This window comes from Periophthalmus magnuspinnatus, chromosome 24 (genome assembly GCF_009829125.3).
Source record: "Periophthalmus magnuspinnatus isolate fPerMag1 chromosome 24, fPerMag1.2.pri, whole genome shotgun sequence".
In the NCBI taxonomy this organism is placed as follows: Eukaryota; Metazoa; Chordata; class Actinopteri; order Gobiiformes; family Gobiidae; genus Periophthalmus; species Periophthalmus magnuspinnatus.
This window is the reverse complement of record NC_047149.1, coordinates 16502860-16521884: the sequence shown is the minus strand read 5'-3', so window position 1 is coordinate 16521884 and position 19025 is coordinate 16502860. Positions and strand designations below refer to the sequence as shown.

Here is a 19025-nt window from a genome sequence, read left to right as displayed (position 1 = left end):
GCTCATTACTTGGGGCGTTTGAGCCTGACATATGTTCTGAAATGATAAAACTATTCATTTGACATTTTACATTTATGTCTTGAGGTAGTTGTGGTGGTGTCTTTAAACATTAGCTGGCGCATTTGTTAGCAATGTTTTTAACCTAGAGACACTAAACTTGGCAGCAATGTCCCCAAATAACATTTAATAACACAAACTGTTTTTACTAATATTTTTATTGCATTTGTGTGTTATGCAATTATTAGATGAAAAAACAAATCCTTAATAGCTTGAAATTTGTATTTGTTTATTTTTTCAGAAAATGTCTCCAACACTAATGATACCTTCAATCAAATATTATAGCTATGATTGATGTATTGTTTATTTTGCGCAACACAAGTCAACGCTCTCTTATTTCTTTTATATTTGTCAAGCACATAAACCAGTGACCTGCTGTAAACAAGCCTATAAATGATATTGTCAGTATATCTGAGGCCTGTTGGCCTAATGCCCATGCATGTTTATGTATATAGCAAATGCGTGCGTGCATTCCCATTGTATTGCATGCATTTCACTCCACACTCTTGCACAGAGGAATGCAGCTCAGAACAGAGGAGGAGGAGGAGTGGGGTGGTGGCACATTGTACTGCACCTTTCAGGTTAATTTCCACGCTTTTGATTGCTTGCTATTTCCTATTGTGGCCTCACACCAGTGTAAACATGTAACAGGTACATACAAGAGCCTTACACAACATACATATCACCATTCTATTATTGACAATAGTGCTTTGGGTGAGGCTTAATAACACTGGAAGTTTACAGAATGCATTTATGAATCAAGTGGTTTATGATGCAATTCGTTTTTTTTATATAGGAACAGTACTTGAGATGTTGAGGCAATGACTTTACATTCAGAGGGGAAAGATGAAACCAAGATTATTGTCAAAAACATACTTGCAGTTGACACGTAACATTGTTGTTGGCATTGTACATTGAGTTTAATTTAGATCGGCATGCGACTTTTCAAGTCATGATCAGTTACAACAGAAACGTTATAAATGTCAACAAGTTAAAAAACAATTTATAACTATTAGAAATTTCCCCATGGTTTATAGTTTCATTAGTACTTTTTACTGTCTGAAACAGGATCTCAGGAGGTGTGGGAGCAGGGATTTTCAACTGATATAGTATAGTTCCTGTTGAATCAGCTGGTTTTACACTGCACTTAACCTGAGCTTAAAGCTAAGTGTTTGTTAAACGCTGCATTCTGATAAATGAGTGCTAAAACACCTGTGTGGTCGCTAACATACCACCACGAGAGTAAGGAGCAAGTGACAGGTCCAACAATGGGAGATGGACATAGATAAGACAGTTTGTGTGCAGAGAACACACCTGAAGATGATTTCACTACAGATAAGAGAAATCCAAATACTATCAATTATATGGTTTGGCACAAGTCATATTTGATTTGATGCCTGGCATGTTTAATGTTTTTACCAACGAAAGTGATGGATGGAGCTTTAAACTTAAAGATAAGCTGTCAAATCTTCTCAGCACATTTTCTCCAAAAAATAAATAGGATACAAGCTGATCACTACATTTAAGATCAGACAAGATCAAAGTTACATTGCCCCAGGGAGTGAAAACAGGTGTGTTATGTTATTGCTTGAACACATCTATGTAAGCATATATTTTGTGTTCAGCCAGTTCAGAAATCAAACATGTGACAGATTTAAGGTGAGGGGACAATGCTAACAAATTTGCTTTGCCATACTAGTAGACACTAATATTTCCCCCCAAGCTAAGGCAAGCTAGTAGTGACTTTATGTAGCTTACAATGTATGCAGTTCAATGTATGTATGATGGGAATGATTTAAAAACCCTATGGTTGTATCTCCTGCTGCAACCATGATGCATTGCAGGGAACTTCCATTTACCTGCAGGTTTGTGAGCTGCCTGTAAATTAGAGTAATATGGAAAACAACCACATGCTCGGAACCAGGTTTTTATTCCCAGCTTGTTTCTGTTTTTTCATTGTCGTCCCAACATATAGAAATATGATCAATGTTGACAGGCTAACCTTGGGTCGGGTTAAAGTACAGTATTCTCCTCTCTCTGGATTTTTCCTTTCATTTTTCTTCCTCCATTGACCAAATAAGTCTATGAACTCTTTGAACTGCCTGACTTGAGGGTTCACAAAACTTACGGGAAGCGAGGGAAGCAGATAAACGGAGGAGAAAATTAAATAAGTTGGTGGAAATCCCGAATAGAACAGGAAAGACAAGTTTCTGTGCTTGCTTTGGCTAAAGGATTTGAACCTTTGCTCTTAATTCATAATGAAGTGTCCTCTGCTCATCTTCATTAAAAGCTGAGCGGAGGACAGATCATGTAGTGGGTGTAGGGGTGGGGGGTGTGGAGATCGGAAGGATCGGGGGGGGGGCGGGGACGTGCGGCACACTCTCACAGCTGCTCAGGGTCAACAGTTTGTGATTTATGCAGCTACTATCAGTGTGGAGCGATGTCATCTGTGCGCGTCAACTCCGAAAGAGACAGATTACTGAGGGATGGAAGGATATGTGAATAGCTGTACTTATGCAAAGGGAGTTACTCCTAAGTAGAAATTACTTTGTGGTGTTGAAAGGTGACTCTAGTCGCTATTTCTATTGATATAACTGCGTTAAATAATACCACTTGTTAGTATTATAGTATTAGTAGTATATTTTAAAGATGCCCTGCATAACTTGTAAGAGAGTACATCACATGTTTGTCTCCATGGAGATATTATTGTTTTACCTGAGATGTTCCATAGTAAGCCATTATATGGATCTAGGCTATCTTGCATTCAGTCAGAATAATTTTTATTGCTCAGAAATACCTGAAAAACGTGCATACTTATTGTGAGCAGCAGCGGCTATCCACAGATCTGACTTATAACTTAGCCAGGTTGCACCATGCTTGTTGCGATAATCAGATAATCAAGTTTAATGCCATACTGTAGAAAATTCTAGGCAAAACAATACTATCTCCATGGAGACACATATAGCTTGCGTTAATCTCCACCAAAAAAGTTAGATAGTGTAACTTATAATATTAAATAAATTGCAGTAGTGTAACCACAATTGCATGACCATAAGGAATCACCACTGTTGCCAAGATAGTGTGAATGACGAGAGTGCTTTATGGGATGTAGTGTATTAAACACATTTATCTCACGCTGCACTGTGTGAAATAGCTGTAAATCTTTGGAACATGTTTTCAGGTTTTGAGAGATACATCACAAACCATAATTTAGTGCTTTGTCTCCTGGACATGCACCAAAAACAATAAATCACATATCTATGTGAAAACCAAAAGACGGTTCATGTTCTATACAAATGGTTTGATACTACAACTTTATTATTTTTGTACACTTACTTTTAAAAATATATATTTTATGACTTATAAACATATTGACAAGTGTTTTTTTTTACTGTTTCAAGTGTGTCCCTTGTATACATTTCACTAAATAAAATTTAATTAGAAATATCCTTAACAGTGAATATGCCATGTTCAGTATTTTTCTGAGCTCTTCCTGATAAGAATATTATTTTTATTAATCTCATGTGAAAAAGAGCAGTCCAACATATGTACAAAATTTTCACAGCTTGTTACCAAACTGCATTCGTTCTTATTAAGAATAACTTTGCACACACACAAACAGTGTTGTCCTCGTCACATGACGTTGTTAAATGGTGAATGTTATCGGGCCTCATTATCGTCCGGACCACTGAAGGTTAATTCACACTTAACTAAAGTCAGATTAGAGCAGGACTGATAACGGGGTCTAGGGTCAGAAACACCTTGCAGCCAGAGCTCTCCTCTCTGAAGAAGGGAGTGAGCAGCAGGAATGTGTAATTAGGTGCCAGGTGATAAAAGATTGTGGCACTGTGCCATTGACTTTGGTAATGGAGTGCTTTGGTTTCATTAAACTGTAAAACAATGTCATTTTCATCCCTGCTCTGCACGCACATGCACAGCTTCTGTTGTGAACTGCTCTCATTCACTGATGCTATCATTTCCATTCATTCACAATATAATCACTGTATCAGAATTGTAAATCACGGAAAACTGTTATTTCTGTCTGTTTATAAGGATATTGATCTTAAAGATATTTGTCATAATGCATCCTGTAGCTAAATGAGTTGTTCCCTATAGAGATGAATAATCAAAAGCTTAAACTCTCTTTTTTCTAGCTGCAGTGCAAAACATCCATTACATGCATTTGCCAAGACTATGTTAACAAGTAAACAAAAGAGCAGTGTAACAACCTGATATTCTGCTGGGTCACTACTGATAAATAGATCACTACATTTTTTTTCATTTTTTTTTTAAGCAATTGGTTACACAGTGTAAGATTTCACAAAGATTTCATATATATAAAATAGTAAGTGAGAATGCAGTGCAATGCTCAAAAGGAGTTTACAGGATTATTAGAGCCTACCCCCTTTCATTTAACATTTGCAGTAATAACTGTTTGTTTGTATACATCCTATTCCAATGCAAAAACACAATACATTCAATACCCAAGTTTGATTACAGCTAGTGGATAAATATTCAGAGGCAAAATTTCACGCTATTTCACATGTATATTCTTCTGTAATGTATTTGTTGTTTCAGTGTGTCACCCATACCTTGGCCAAAAGTGTTTTGACACTATGCTCATATACGTAGTGTGTATGGGCAAAATGTCAAAACACTTTTGAATTAACACAAAGTTTAGTTTTTAGCATCTTGAAATCACTGTTGGTTTAACATTAGGCAAACTATAAATTCTATGAAGTGTGACGACACAATCCCAAGCTCACAAGAAAAAAATTAGACCTTAACCAAGTCAAAACCAGACAAACAGTGATGTTACATTATTAAAGGGCAGACTTTACCTTTCTTTGTCCCGTTTTACTGTATGCATTTACTTTAATTGCTAAAACCTATTCTGATGACTGCACTGGCCATGGTTTACAGGTGACATTACATTTATAAAGTGTCATCAGTCCAGCATGGAGTTGGGGGAGTCTGTTTAATGTACTTTGATTTGATTAAAACTCTTCTGTGTGTGGCATGTAATGTATCAGCACAAAGCAGGGTACACCACCACTGTGGATGGCCATCTGAGTCAGCAGAAACAAGAGCCTGCTCACACTACTAATGAACCCATGTGTTATTCTTCAATTAGCACTGGCCAAAGGAACTCCTCCGTGACGTGATCATGTTACAGCTGAATCTTCCTAAAAGCACCCTTTCTCTTTCTGCTTTTCAGCTTCCCGGAAACTCCTCCTGAGGTTTTGGGTCTCATTTCTTCCATCCATCGAAGGCTGGGAATGGGTTGAAGCAGGTAAGCCTGAGAAGACACAGACATAGCTGCTAACTTATGTCATGACACTTAGCAGCTCTTTCCACTTTCTCATTTTCTGTCTCCATGTATTGCGGAGTAGGCACACGCTTGGTCCAGCAGAGGGCATCACTATTATAAAAGATGTGCAGTTGTGTTGCACACTTTTACTTGGTCACATCAGTGGAAATAAATATACCCTAGCATCAGTGACAGCAAGGCATCGTTTAGACATTGTATGCTAAACGGCTATTTTGTAATATTTTTAATAATTTAGTTTAGGTAACCTTAATACAATTTTATGCAGACTTAAATAATTCAAATGTGTGCATTAAGACATACAATGACACAGAGTTGGCCGTACCTGTGCACATCTCTATAGATCTTTTTAAACACTAACATGTACATAAACCACAGGACAACGTCTCCAGTTGTAAACGTATAGCCTAATCATTAATATGTTGCCAATATAGTAATTTATAGTCTTTCATTTTATAGTGTAATACCTGCTGCAGGTGTTGGACACCGTCTGCGTTCCTGTCAATCAGACGCTTAAGGGGAGTCGTGTTGTAACATATTTATAAGCAGTCTTACATCCTCACTTATTGCGCGCCTTGATGTCTTGCACTTGTTCGACTAGACTGCTTCTGTCTAAGGACAATAGTCGCCTGACCAGAGCTCCGGACATTTATTTATTCTCCAACGGGAAGTCACGACTTTGTGCGTAATGACGCGCGCTTTAACAGGAGACGTCTGGATCAGAGATGGCGATGCAGCGAGGCGCACGCATGCACACGTCGTTACGTGTCCGGGCACACACGCGCTCTTTGCAGGGGGTGGTAGAAACAGAACCTTATTAGACTCGGAAATAATAATGATGACGTGGAACAGCTCAATATGAGGCTAAACAAATAATAATATGTTGTAATTTAGACAAATGAAGGGAAGTGGGTAGTACATATAAAAAATATAACATTTTAAACATAAAAATGTTGGTTCACGCTATTCTTGAAACGTTTAATCATTTGGAGTGCTCCAGTAGTGTGCGGCATAAAAAATGTTTTCTTAAAACTCTTGCCAAGATAGTTGAATCATGGGACTAGATCCACGTATTCACAGGCATCTCGTAGCTGACATGATCACATGAGAAAACTTTTGTAAAGAGCAGCGCGTATTATAGACACACCTCTCTCTCCCATGATCCAATCACACACTACGGGGTGAGAGAAGACGAGGTGAACGCTTAATGTGCACACAGCACCGACTGAGTACTGACCTGCTCCATGCGCACTGACTGGGCAAAGGGAATAATCCATAGGACGGGCTCAAAGTTTTTGGCGACATCTTTGGCACAGCGTTTGGCTCAGGTGGTACGCAGGAGTACACAAGGCAGCAAGTGGACACATTCAATGGACAGACACCTGGAGGCGGCTGTGCAACAAACATGGAATTATATTTGTAATGTGGTTTCAAGGTTTTGAGGGGGCTCTGGGCTGCGATGCGTGCGTTATGGATTTTCGTGTTTCTGGATGAATATCACTGGCAACAGCTGAGAAATGCGTAAAAGGATCTTACGTACTCAGTCTGGACATGATATGGAGTTTACCTGTCATATTTAGAGAAGTTTTAGCCGGTGTGCTGTCCCCGATGCTGTAAACTTCAATAACATAGCGCCTCATTGGCTCTTTTGGATTTTCTAACGTTGCTTTGCCCTGGATTATATTCTCAACACCATGAACTTTATTGACAGTTTCACACTATTATTTTTGACGCTGTCAGTTATAAAGGTAAGTGGCTAGCCTTAAAAGAGAAAGGGGTAAACTTTCAGTGACCTCTATTTGCTAAATGTTAGTCATGATCATTTATGTTGCTCGCCCTTGCCTTACCTTGGCTAGGTCATGGATCGTGTTTAAACTATATCAAATGTTTAGTGTGTTTAAAGATTTTTAATTGCCCTTGCGCAAAAGAGACACTGACCCTATTCCACTCAGTGGTGGAGGTGGGACTTGAATTGGGGGGATTTTGCACAAATTATTCTATGAAGTTTGGGCTAAGGGTGATTGTAGGCCTGGTAAACCACCTCGCAGATATGATTACGCTTTAAAGGCGCAGTGGTTCCATTCTGAAATAGAACATTACACACTATACAGGTTCACTCCTGGGTTTAACCTACTTCAAGGGGCAAAAGTGGCCCGTTTCGTACTTATTTTTAGAGACTTTAATATATTCAGTTGGTTACTTTACGGTTTACTAACCACAGAGGATGAATGGCTATTTAAGAGTGGGCACAGAAATCGTTAACTATATAATCATTAATCTGGAGCCATATGCCCAGAGAGGCCGTGAGCAAAGGTGAAAATGCAGCGCGCGTCACAAGTGCACATTTTACGCAGCATGGAAAGACTTTGGTACAAGTTACTGGTGGTAACCTCTTATCCCACATCAAACCTACGCTTCACTCACTTGCGTTAATTTAACTCATTGGTAGGTCTCGTGATAGTCTAGTGAACCAATCAATGCTGAATATGAAGGGGCGGTGCCAAATGCTTCTAAGAGGATTTCGTCACTCCTGTCTTTACCCACACGGCCGGCATCTATCATTTTATTATGTGATACAGCATTTAATAAAAATTGCACCACTCGTGTCTATTGAGACCAGATACGTTGGCGAGTAATAAATCGCTAAAGAGTTGTGTCAGGTTTGTCTTTTTTCTGGTTTCCAAAATATCTAACTGATCCCACAAGTCAGCAGGTCTATAACGCGATACCAGCGTGGTGTTGCCAGTAGTGACAGGCGTATAGGCTGCGCGCGTCTGTGTCCTAAGTGAGAGAAATTTGAACGTACAGCGCACACTAACTGGAAACTTGGCCAGGACCTCACGCATTATGCAGTGACAGCTTTTCCCGTGAAACAGCTGAAATTCTTGGCAATTTGTGGTTATTGCCTCGTATTATCCGCTGTTACGGAAGAGACGCATGCCTAGGGAAGTATAATCATATCCTAAGATTTTGTGAGTCTTAAAATATCTAAATGACGTTTGAAATCCCCATCAAATCCTGCTATATCCGAAGCAACGAGGCAAAGAAAGTGATCTTGGTACAGATTTTTTGACAAATCAGTCGTGGTTAATATGCTTATAGCATATAAAGTGCCGCTTGGTCATGTTTTGTATGGGTCAACAGATGTGAAAATAATGAGAAATCATTCACTGTGCAACATGCAAACTTTGGACGTGCTAAAACTAACTTTTTGTTTTGTTTTGTTTTGTTTTTTTTGTTTTTTTTGTTTTTGGACTTGCTTTTTTATAGAGCGCGCATATACCGAGGGAAGGAGAGAGAGGTCCACATGACGGTAGGTTTCTCAGGGCACCGTTGGAATACACTGCACTGGGCTCCTCAGTGGTCTAGCCAAAGACTGTTCTGTTCAAACAAGGAAGTGGTCGCCTCCTAGTGGACAACGGTGCGGTCTCTTTTCGAACTGTATCACCCCAAATTCACACAACATGTGAAAGGTTTAACTAAACCTAAGCACTCTTATATGGTAACATTCTGCTCTACTTTTTAAACTGGAGAACCTTCTCTGCACAGAGAATTTCACCCTTTTGACCTGATTTTTACACAATAGTAGGGTTGCTTGCCTAATCTAATTTGGACAATCAGAAGCTGAATCTGTGATATTGTTCTGGCCTGGTTTGTTTGGTTTGGCTTTGTGCTGTTGAAAAGAAGTTGTTTTAGGCTCACATTCTGAGTGATGCGCCAGGGTGTCACCAACTTGTGGCCTTTCAAAGTTTCCCAATCCACAAATCTCTCATTACTCTAATGGTCAAGGGTGGATCTTAAGGACAATCTGAAAAGAAATTGCTGTTTCTTATTTTTTTATCACTGTGGAATTCTCCTTGTTGCAAATATATAAAAATAGACATTTGTATTTGTTTCTAAAACCTTTATTTACACAAAGATTCATTTTGTTACACTTGGGTGAATGGATGACATGCTGGTTAGCACTTCTGCCTCACAGTAATAAGCTTTTGGGGTTGCTTTCCAGACTGGATGAGTAGATTCTTGGTTGTTCATTTCATGCATGGGTCTCCCCCCACTTTTAAAAAACAAATGGGCTCACCAGAGTCTGAAACAGTTTAAACTTGAATATCAGTTTCAAGTCTTTCTTAGTAGTACTAAATTATTGTATCTCCTGCTGTATTTGGGTCAAGCTATCACCATGTGTGTGGATTGTATTTGTTGTACCCCTGTGTCATTAATAACAGTAGTTCTGTTCCTTTGTCCCAGTGATCCCTCTGATGGAGGTGTACAATAAGAGCCTGTGTAAGCCTCGGGAGCTTCTGGTGGAGATCATACAAGAGTATCCTGAGGAGGTTGAGCACATCTTCATCCCGTCCTGCGTGGTGCTAACGCGCTGTGCAGGATGCTGCACCGATGAGATGTTGCAGTGTATGCCAACATCCAGTTACAATGTAACTATGGAGGTGAGCACAGAACGGCCTGTCCACTTTTCTGAGCAGCTCATAAGAGCAGCACCAATGTCTGTGAGTAATCCAGTCACACAGGGTGAGCAGGTGCACTGGCAGAGACTTCAGGGGCGTTAAGGTCAGATACATGTAAAGGGCTTTGTCAGGGAGCGCATGGTGACAAAGCTAGAACTACACCTCAGAGCAAGAAGGGCCTGGGTTGGACTCCTAAGCTGAGTCCTGCCTTTCTGTGTGGAGTTTACATGTTTTGAGTGGCTTTCCTCCAGACACTCCTAATAGGTTGTCCAAATGGAGAGCACAAATGTCCCCTCATAAATCAAAGAATAGCTCAACTAATATTAGTGGCTTTCAAGTTCTCAAATGCGATGATGTCATACTTGGTGATAGGGGGAACAAGACAGTTTAATTATTGTGTTTTCATTAGATTATAGAATATTGTGATGTCGTCTGAAATTCAGCCATTGACATTGTATTATTATATGTATTATTATATTAGCAAACAAAATTGTAAGTCTATCCTTGCATTGAGTTAGTTTGCATCAAAGAAGGGTGGGCGATATTGACAAAAATAATATCTTGATTTTTTATTGGATTATTCCAATACCATGAAATGTGCTAAAAATGTCTTTAAATCTATTAGTTGAGGTTTAAGTATCAGACAAATGTGAAATGACTTAGGATGGTGACATATATTAGCCACAAAAGAGTAGAAATATGACTTTATACTCATATTTGGAAGTGTAGAACGTCTTTCTTTTACATTTTCATTCTTAATCTGCTCTTTTTGCACATTTTTTTGTATTATAAACCAACATAATATGCATATTTTGTACATCATCACAACATTCACAATATTATCAGTATTTTGATGAATTGTTCACCTGTAACATCTCTTGTCTTCCATTTACTGTTATGGTTTCAATGAAGTCTGTATATAATGTTTCCAGTCATTAAGGTGTGTGTTTGTTTAACTTTTTCAGATAAAGAGAATAAAACCACAGAGACAACAGAATGATATCTTCATGAGCTTTACAGAACACAGCTCGTGTGAGTGTAGGTAAGAATCACCCTCACCAACACATGCTATTACTACTTCTACTACTACTAGTACTACTACTACTGCTGACTACAATTAATCTCAAAGACTTACTACTACTACTAGAACTACTTGGGCCCAGAGCTGGAGCACATCAAACTGTTAGCCTTTGACACATGTGAGACTGGGTTGTGTGAGATTCTTATCTTATCTTTACGTCTTCGGCCTCACAGATCTGCAGATAGTGTAGGATCTGGATATCTACATATCTCTACAGGGGCCGGGCGCAGTAGTTTGGCTTCTTGCCATTGCACTGCTTACAGTACCATACATTTGTAAACAGTGCAGTCCGGTGCTTAGTGCCTCTACAGGAGCAAGAAGGGGTCATTTAAGAAACAGCTGTTGTGAGGACGTAGTTCTTAGCACTCTCTTGAAAGAAGTTCTATTATGCTTTTTTTATAGTGCTTAGAAATGAACTATAACATATGTAGAATTATTTTAAAAGGACTTAGTCACAGAAATGGGATCATTGGTTTCCTTTAAAAAATACAGAACTGATAAGCCCCACCTCTTTGACTGAGATTGAAAAATGTCTTCACAATATTTTTGAACAAGTTGTGTATGAACTGGAGTCTACTAAAGTTAGTATATGCTATAGGGGGTAGGTGAAAAGCACTCAAGCTTCAAATGCAGGACACAGAATGACTCAAACATGCATGATTCAATCTAAATACAGCTCTCCGTAAACTAATGATGAGGGAACACTGTTTGCTGGGTAAAAGCTCAAAAACCCTTGTTTTTGATACTTAAATCCAACCAAGTTTGCATTGAACATCAGCATAAACTAGTTGATGGAATAGGCAGAAGCTGGGATCCCTTAGGACCATCAGTGTTAGAGTCAGGTCTTATGTCAGCTGATGTCGAATGGTAACCTGAAACAGTGACGGTGGCTATCTTACACAGAGAGGGGCATAAATCTTCTACCCATGTCCTTGCTGATACTTTACAGGCAAACTAACATCAAAAGAACCCCTGCTTCTGCTTGTATGTTCTCAATAAACTTGTGGCATTGAAAATAAACTCTCCAAATTGTAAACACTTGTTTTAAGAACTTAACACATCATAAATAACTTGCTTTGGTCATTCACTGCATGTTTTTGGAAATCCATCCAGCTTAATCAACAGTTATATCAAAGATGGAAAAAATGTTTGGTATCAGGCTTACAAATACAAATACTTGCTAAATGCAGTCACCTCCCGACACATTAATGCATCTGACTTTTGTCTCTCTACAGCGTCACATCCCCTGATACTGGATTGTAATAGCGTTATAGTTTTGTATCTTTTGGCCCATGTGCCCTTCTGTCCATTTTGCGGTTTTCTCATGGGGCTGGAGCTGTAACTTGATTTACAAAGATTGATGTAGCTAATTTTATCATTTAATGACTTGTTTTATGCTGTTGTTTATACTGTATAAACTATAACATTAATTTGATATTGTTTTGTGCGTCTTTTCAGGTTAAGGAAAGAGGTGAAAGAGCAGAAAGAAAAGTAAGTACGGTTCTTTTATTTTTATTTTTTTTAGTTTTCTTTTTTTATTTTGAGTGAGCGCTTTCTACAGGTCACAATGGAGAGTTATGATTTGAATTTATCAGTTTTTTCTGCATTTGAAACTTACTTTAGTTTGCCACTTTCAGACATTAACCACTAACCTGCATTTTCTCCTTTTCTATTGTCTATTTCCTCAAAAATTGAAGGGTAGGTAGGTTATTTTGAAAACTGTATCAGCTGTATGTTTTGTTTTTTGTTTTGTTTTTGCACTGAAAAAATGTACAAAAATGTGTCCTTACTGTGAGTAGGCTTGCATCTCCACAAAACTGACTGTTTCTTGGCCTTCCACCTGTTTGTCTCCATGGGAATATTGTTCCATTATAACATTCCACAGTATGTGTTTCCATGGACAGTGTTTCGATGTAGGATTTTACTTTCTATTTCCATGGAATCATGCAGGTGATATGCCATGTCCAGAGAGTAACACAGTGGTGCTTTAAGGGAGCATCAACTGTAATCATATTTGAAACATTACATACACAATCAATTCACCATTACAATTTCTCTATCACACAATCAGATTCAACAGTGGTTACCTTAAGCACCAGAGTACAGTTAAATAGCTGAAAATATGTCTGGGAAACACAGCCTCTGTTCAAATGAATGAGTGACACTGGATCGTGTCAATGCCCTCTGCTCCCTGCATTTCTTTATTTCTTTGTACATTAAAGTTCTTACTCTCTCTACACAGAACATGCTTTGCTTTGAAAAGCTGTTATGTTATGTTTGACTGACTTCTCATTTCATGCAACATAAGCTGGTGTGTCAAACTAAAACTGCCGTCTCCTTAATTTTGGCCAGTCCCATTATAGGTTGTCTGTCATATAGATAAGAGCTCTCTATGGCGCATACTCTTTAACCCAGCCTTAAGTGTTTACAAGCCCAAGATTGCAGCGTTTCTTCACTAATGACACTCCCAGGGTCATTCAACTGCTGTTTGCGACACTGCCATGCTTTCAAGTTAGGGAGCCGCTGACCCCCACAGTAGCGAGGGGTCGAGCCGACACTCATCCTGCTGAGGTTGTGAAACTAGTCAGGCAAAAGGAAATTCCTAAACGTATTACCTTCATATATTTTACTGCTTATCTGATGCTGACAATAAAGAGCACATGTGATTTGTTGCTACGGCATCACTTTGAGTCTAGATCACAACTGCAAACTCACTATTCATGGGTTTCAGTTGCTGTTTATAGGCGCCGTTTGAGTAGTTGTCAATTGTTTATTTCATCAGTCTGAAATCACTATACTATCATTATAAAAAGAGTACTGTGTAACTTTTCTGGTTGAGTCTGCTACCTGCTGGTCTACATGGAGATGTTACTGCTGTGCCACAGTATGGCATTAAACCTACCCATATCCATGGAAGACAGTAAGAATGCAGGTTTTTCAAGGTATGATTTTAGAAAAAATCTATGTAATTGAATAACTGCAAGATATGTTTAATGCTGAGAAACGTATCAGCTTCTCCTTGGAGACAATCAAGCGACAGACCCCCCCACCAGAAAAGTGACATAGTGTATCTCATTTTGACCCAGACTGCACCTGTGAGTATCCAGGTGTATGTTTTGTTAGCTGGATTTTTTTTTACTATGTTTCAATAAGCCAAAAAAATGTTGGCTGATATAGATAGATTGGGAAATTATGTATTGGTAAAGTTTATTGTGCTCCCTCTGAGAAGCCAAACCGCAAACTCTTCACACAGTGTACCGTCGTTGTAGCATTGAAAAAAATGTTGAAAGTTAACCCAAGTTATTCCTCTGGAGACATTTGGCTTTGATTTCTTTATAGATATTAGTTTCAGCTGTTTGAACTCTCCCCAGCTGTTTTATATGTGAGCTACTTCACATAGTTACCCAAAAAACAAATACTCATTATGATTCACTAATGTTGTTCAACCAATTGGTGTAACAAATCAACTTATGGGCTTATAACCATCAAACTATCCAGTATTCAGACTCTCAGGCATCTCTCTGCGTTGTTGTGCTCTTCTTGTGTCTTTTCCAGAAAACCTCGACAAGGCAAAGGCAAAGGTCTAAAGAGAAAGCGAAAGAAAAACAGAGACAAAACAAATCACAATGCGTATGTCAGCTCCGCCTTCTCCACCTATCTGCACCTGAGTGTTGCGCTTCTCATAATTAAGCTCATTTGGGAGGAGTTATTGTGCCCCTTTTAACCACACTTCACCATTTGTGCCCATTGTCAATTAGCATGTCGCTTCTATCACACCAGCCACAATAGCTTTCATTTGTGTGTGTGCGCTTAACTGTTTTGCTAATGTTGGCTTTAGCAAACATGTTCTCACATTAGGGGTGGGTGATATTGATAAAAAAAAAAAAAACTTATCAATATTTACTTAAATCCTTCAATTAACAAATACCAGATAATATTTTTGGAATCCATGAGAAACTTGCTAAATGTGCCAATAAAAGTCTAGGTTTAGGTTTAAGTGTAAAAATGTAAAAAAGAGTGTGTGGAAATAGACTATAGTGGCTCTCTCAAGCATAGATTTGGCCACCCAAATACCTCCAAATACCCAATACCCAAACCTGCAGTATGCCAGCTCTAAATTAGGACCAAACCAGGTCTGAAATAGGACTATGTCACTAGTTCTAACCAAGCAATAACCCAAAGGAGGACAACTGTCCAGCCATAGTTTGAGAACCACTCCTATAAACAATATACACAATACTCTTATTTTATATAATTATTAATTCAGTAGTATCCATTTTTGATATATTGCCCACCTCTAGCTCACATAGGTGTAGACTTGTCATTTTACATTTTAACAACACCAGTCACTAGTAGCCAAGTCATCAAAATCTTCCTCCCAAGTTAAGCTGCCATGTTTGTAAATAGATCACTCCTTATTGGTGAAAAGTGGAGGTTCAAGTTGCATCTATCGTGTCGATTGGCTGCAACTTGAATCTGGTTGTGAAGGCCCGGCAGCATGGCTCTGCACTCCAGCCCATACAGTAGTGGTCTATCTGGGCAGGGATCAGCAGCAGGATTGTAATCTTGTCCTGTGCTCACTGTTGAGTCTGTGGCTTGCGTGTGTCGCGTACCTGTCTCCTTTCTCCTCCTGGTTTCTTTTCATCTCTCCAAACAGGTTTTGTGAATGCTGGTACTTTTATGTAACATCAAGATAATGTCTGATGCCTATCTGTGTTCCCTTTTATACTGCTTTGGTCCTCGAAGAAGGATTTTGTAAATGTTTTCCATAGCGTATTAGTGTCTTTGTGTTCTAGCATCTGTCAACAAAAGTACCCTTATTTTACTCCAAAATTGTGAAGATACGGTACTGTGCAAAAGTGTTTGGGGTCTTTTAAGAATTCACCAAGAATGGTGAATTTAGTCACCAACAATCTCACAATCACCAAAATATAAGCACGAAGAACTGCCCAATTCCCAGCAAAGGCAAACATCTGATCTTGCAGTGGTATAGCTACTGGGTCCAAACATATTGTCAGGGTTAAATGATTATTATTTATAATTCATTTTAGAAGTACAAAATGCTATAACTAAAAATAAAGATACACATTTTGTCAGCACATCTCATCCCTGACTTAAACCTTTACGCAGTACCATATTGTCTCACTGTGGTCTTACTGTGAACACTGAATGTACTGCAGCATTACAGATACTGGGCCGTCTATTTGTGAACTGCTGCCAATGTCTAGTGCAAATGTCTTTAGACTTTTCAATAAATGAAGTGTTTGTTAATGTGGTACCATCAGACTTTTGAGTCTTCTTTGGAAGAGTGGGGTGTTTTTGCATGAACTAGCTTTACTCACTGCATGTCCAGTGCCTAACCAAGCAATACTTTGGTGACTCAATCGAACAAGTGGGGTCCAGCGATGGGTGATTTTATGTTTTTGCCTCAAACCAAGTCTGCTATGTGGAAACCTGTGTGCAATGCGTGTCTGCTGCAGCTGCTAGAAGATTGAAATTGAAAACATTGTTCTAAATTATTTAATCTCATTTTTATCCATCCAGTGTCTGTCAGCCTTGCTGTGAGAACTGTTCAGACAGGAGGAAGAGATTATTCGTGCAGGACCCAGCCACATGCCACTGCTCCTGCAAACACTCAGACGCCTACTGCAAAGAGCGCCACTTGGAGCTCAACGAGAGGACCTGCAAGTGAGTCTCATTTTGATTGATAGTTGAATACTTGCCAAATCTGGATTGGGGAAGCACGCAGACAGGTGTTTTTGCCTCGGTTGTGGAAAGACTTAATTGCATTGGATCACGAAAGGTGTTACAAAAAGTCATTAGGAAATTTTTTGGTGGGCTAGTGTGATCTTGCTAAAATATATGTAAATGCTGGGTTCAAATAAGGTCACGCTGGTGACGTGCAAAGCAGTTCGCTAATGTTGATTGATTGGCTTAGAAATTAAAGTATGAGATGCCAGAACCTAATTTACACCTTTTAATAATTGTCTGGCACTGTTTTTGCTTTTAACAGAGAGATGCACTTATAAAAGCTGCAATATTGCCATCCTGGCCAGCAAAAAATGTTGATAACTTGCTAGCTAACAATGCTAGTAAAGAGTTTTGTCACTGTGTTAGTTTTGTAGTTCTATGTTGTACAAACATTCTGCTGCTAAATGATTATGTAAATGGATGTAGACAGAAAGAGCTGATGATTTGCCATGGCAATAAGCCAAAAGGAACAGAGAACGGAACGTGCCTTTTGAGTTTGTTATCCAATGATGAGTTGTGAATTTTTATTTTCTTTGCACGACTTGGGTGGATCTAAGAAGTTAAATAACTGCCCTAAAGATTTTTTTAATTTTTAATGTTTTGTTATGCAATGCGCATTTTCAGATGCGGCCTTCTTTATGCTACTATGCAGTCTTATTTATGTGTAGATATTGGAGTATTTAGACATCTACAAGTGACCTGTTTTGATTGTATTTTCTTTTTTGTTCAGATGTGACAAGCCGAGATGAGGGCATTGGAGGCACCAGATATCCAAGATGAAGGAATACTGTAGAAATATTTCAGCACTTTGATCCCTAAGCTCTTCTTTTGTCCGGATAGCATTCCCATTGGACTGATAGAGAGAGAACCGTACCAGGAAAGACTCGAGTCTCCTCCTTTGTGTTTCTGTGTGTGTATATAGACCATGATACTGATGTTTTATGCTGCTACAAATAAGCCTATCATTTGACAGACACTCATGGTTTTGCGTTCTAACAGGCTTGCAGTGCAGGTGTTTTTCTTCAATTCTATATATGCCACTACATCATCACTGGATAAAAAGTCTCTGGTGTTTGCATGCTGTCTGTAAACGCCACAACAAGGAGGACATAACTGAAGCAATGTGGAATGCCGAAGACACTCTTTTGAACAGGGACATTTTGGAGCGCTGATAAGACTTTGCTTCTATCAGATTTTGTCTTCCTCGGAAGAACCTCACGGGACTGTTGACATTTCCATTGTTTTGAGAATGGGAAGAGACTGTGGACTTTGCAGTGCCATATACTTCTAAAGGGATAAAATAGCATACTTGCTATGGAGAACCACTGAGAAAACATCCTATACTGTAGTTTGATTCCATTTGAAATAACTGTGCCTCGCTAAAATGTACTGAGAAATTCTGTTTGTTGAGTATTTTAAATTATTTTTTTTTCTTTTGGAGGGGTGCTGATGTCTAGCTAGTTATATGAACTCTGTACAATCCCTTTACAACATAGTACACTCTAGATAATTTATATTGGAGAGTATTTTCAGTATTCATTCTACCCATATTTAATTTGGTCTATTTATATATACAGTGTTATGTGTAAGGTCAGACAGCTACTCATGGCATGGAGCCCTCTGTGCTTTTGTAAGAAACTAAAAATAACAAAAACATTTATTTGTTAACATTCCCTAAATAGATGCTCTGTTTTTATTGATGCTATCACTTCTCTGCCCCTTATCTAAAAACTGTGGGTGTAGGCTGTGTATATCTGTCTAAATGTGTGAGTGTGCGGTTGTAGATGTCCCGTGTGTCCTGCGTCTTTAAGAATTTAAAAAGTGTTTTCCATCCTGCAAGCCGCAATGACAAATAAACGACTGCTTGCCACTCACCATGCACCACCATTTTAAAATTTGACTAGTGTAATTTTCAGAAACTGTCTGTCTTGGACCTTGAAGCTTCTTTCCATAGATCTTTTGCTTTATTATTATGTCAGTTATTAACATGTCAGTGTCTGTAAAAACATATTTATTTTTCAAATGTTATTGTTTTATATAAAATAAGGAAAAGGTTGCTCTGTTGTGGCTGTTGTGTTTTCAACAGTATTTCAGTAGGGACCCACATGTCCTAGGGCAAATGAGATAAATCTATCAGCCTTTCCAAATATAATAAGAGGAACTCTGTAACTTGTCTGGTTTCCTTGATGTTCCTGGCTTTTCCATATAGAGCTCAAAATAGGGGCCATGGCTATAGTATATTATATTAGTATATAGTATATTCAGTTCGCATAGGAGTTATTCATTTCATTTCATTTATCTGTTTTTTTGCTAAAAAAAAAAAAAAAAAAAATTCCCTGTAATA

The 19025-nt window shown here is 38.6% G+C and overlaps 1 protein-coding gene across 2 annotated transcripts; it reads left to right on the top strand.

Moving 5' to 3' along the window:
• The first annotated feature begins 6550 nt into the window (after window positions 1-6550).
• vegfab (vascular endothelial growth factor Ab) lies at window positions 6551-18737 on the top strand. Of its 2 annotated transcripts, XM_033990791.2 has the most exons (8): window positions 6551-7134; window positions 8657-8699; window positions 9635-9831; window positions 10815-10891; window positions 12389-12421; window positions 14486-14560; window positions 16475-16618; window positions 17412-18737. In XM_033990791.2, the coding sequence occupies exons 1-8, from the start codon at window positions 7081-7083 to the stop codon at window positions 17428-17430; spliced, it is 642 nt and encodes a 213-aa protein (XP_033846682.1). In that variant the 5' UTR covers window positions 6551-7080; the 3' UTR covers window positions 17431-18737. The 2 variants fall into 2 exon arrangements, with proteins under 2 accessions (XP_033846682.1, XP_033846683.1); XM_033990792.2 differs by lacking the exon at window positions 14486-14560 and having other exon boundaries at window positions 6561-7134.
• Window positions 18738-19025: the final 288 nt, after the last annotated feature.

What these genes read in the sequence shown, in the direction of transcription:
- vegfab (XM_033990791.2), top strand. Translation starts at nt 7,081, where the DNA reads ATGAACTTTATTGACAGTTTCACACTATTATTTTTGACGCTGTCAGTT. An exon ending in TGACGCTGTCAGTTATAAAG is followed by an intron (nt 7,135 to 8,656) that starts GTAAGTGGCTAG and finishes GCTTTTTTATAG; the next exon opens with AGCGCGCATATACCGAGGGA. An exon ending in GTTACAATGTAACTATGGAG is followed by an intron (nt 9,832 to 10,814) that starts GTGAGCACAGAA and finishes TAACTTTTTCAG; the next exon opens with ATAAAGAGAATAAAACCACA.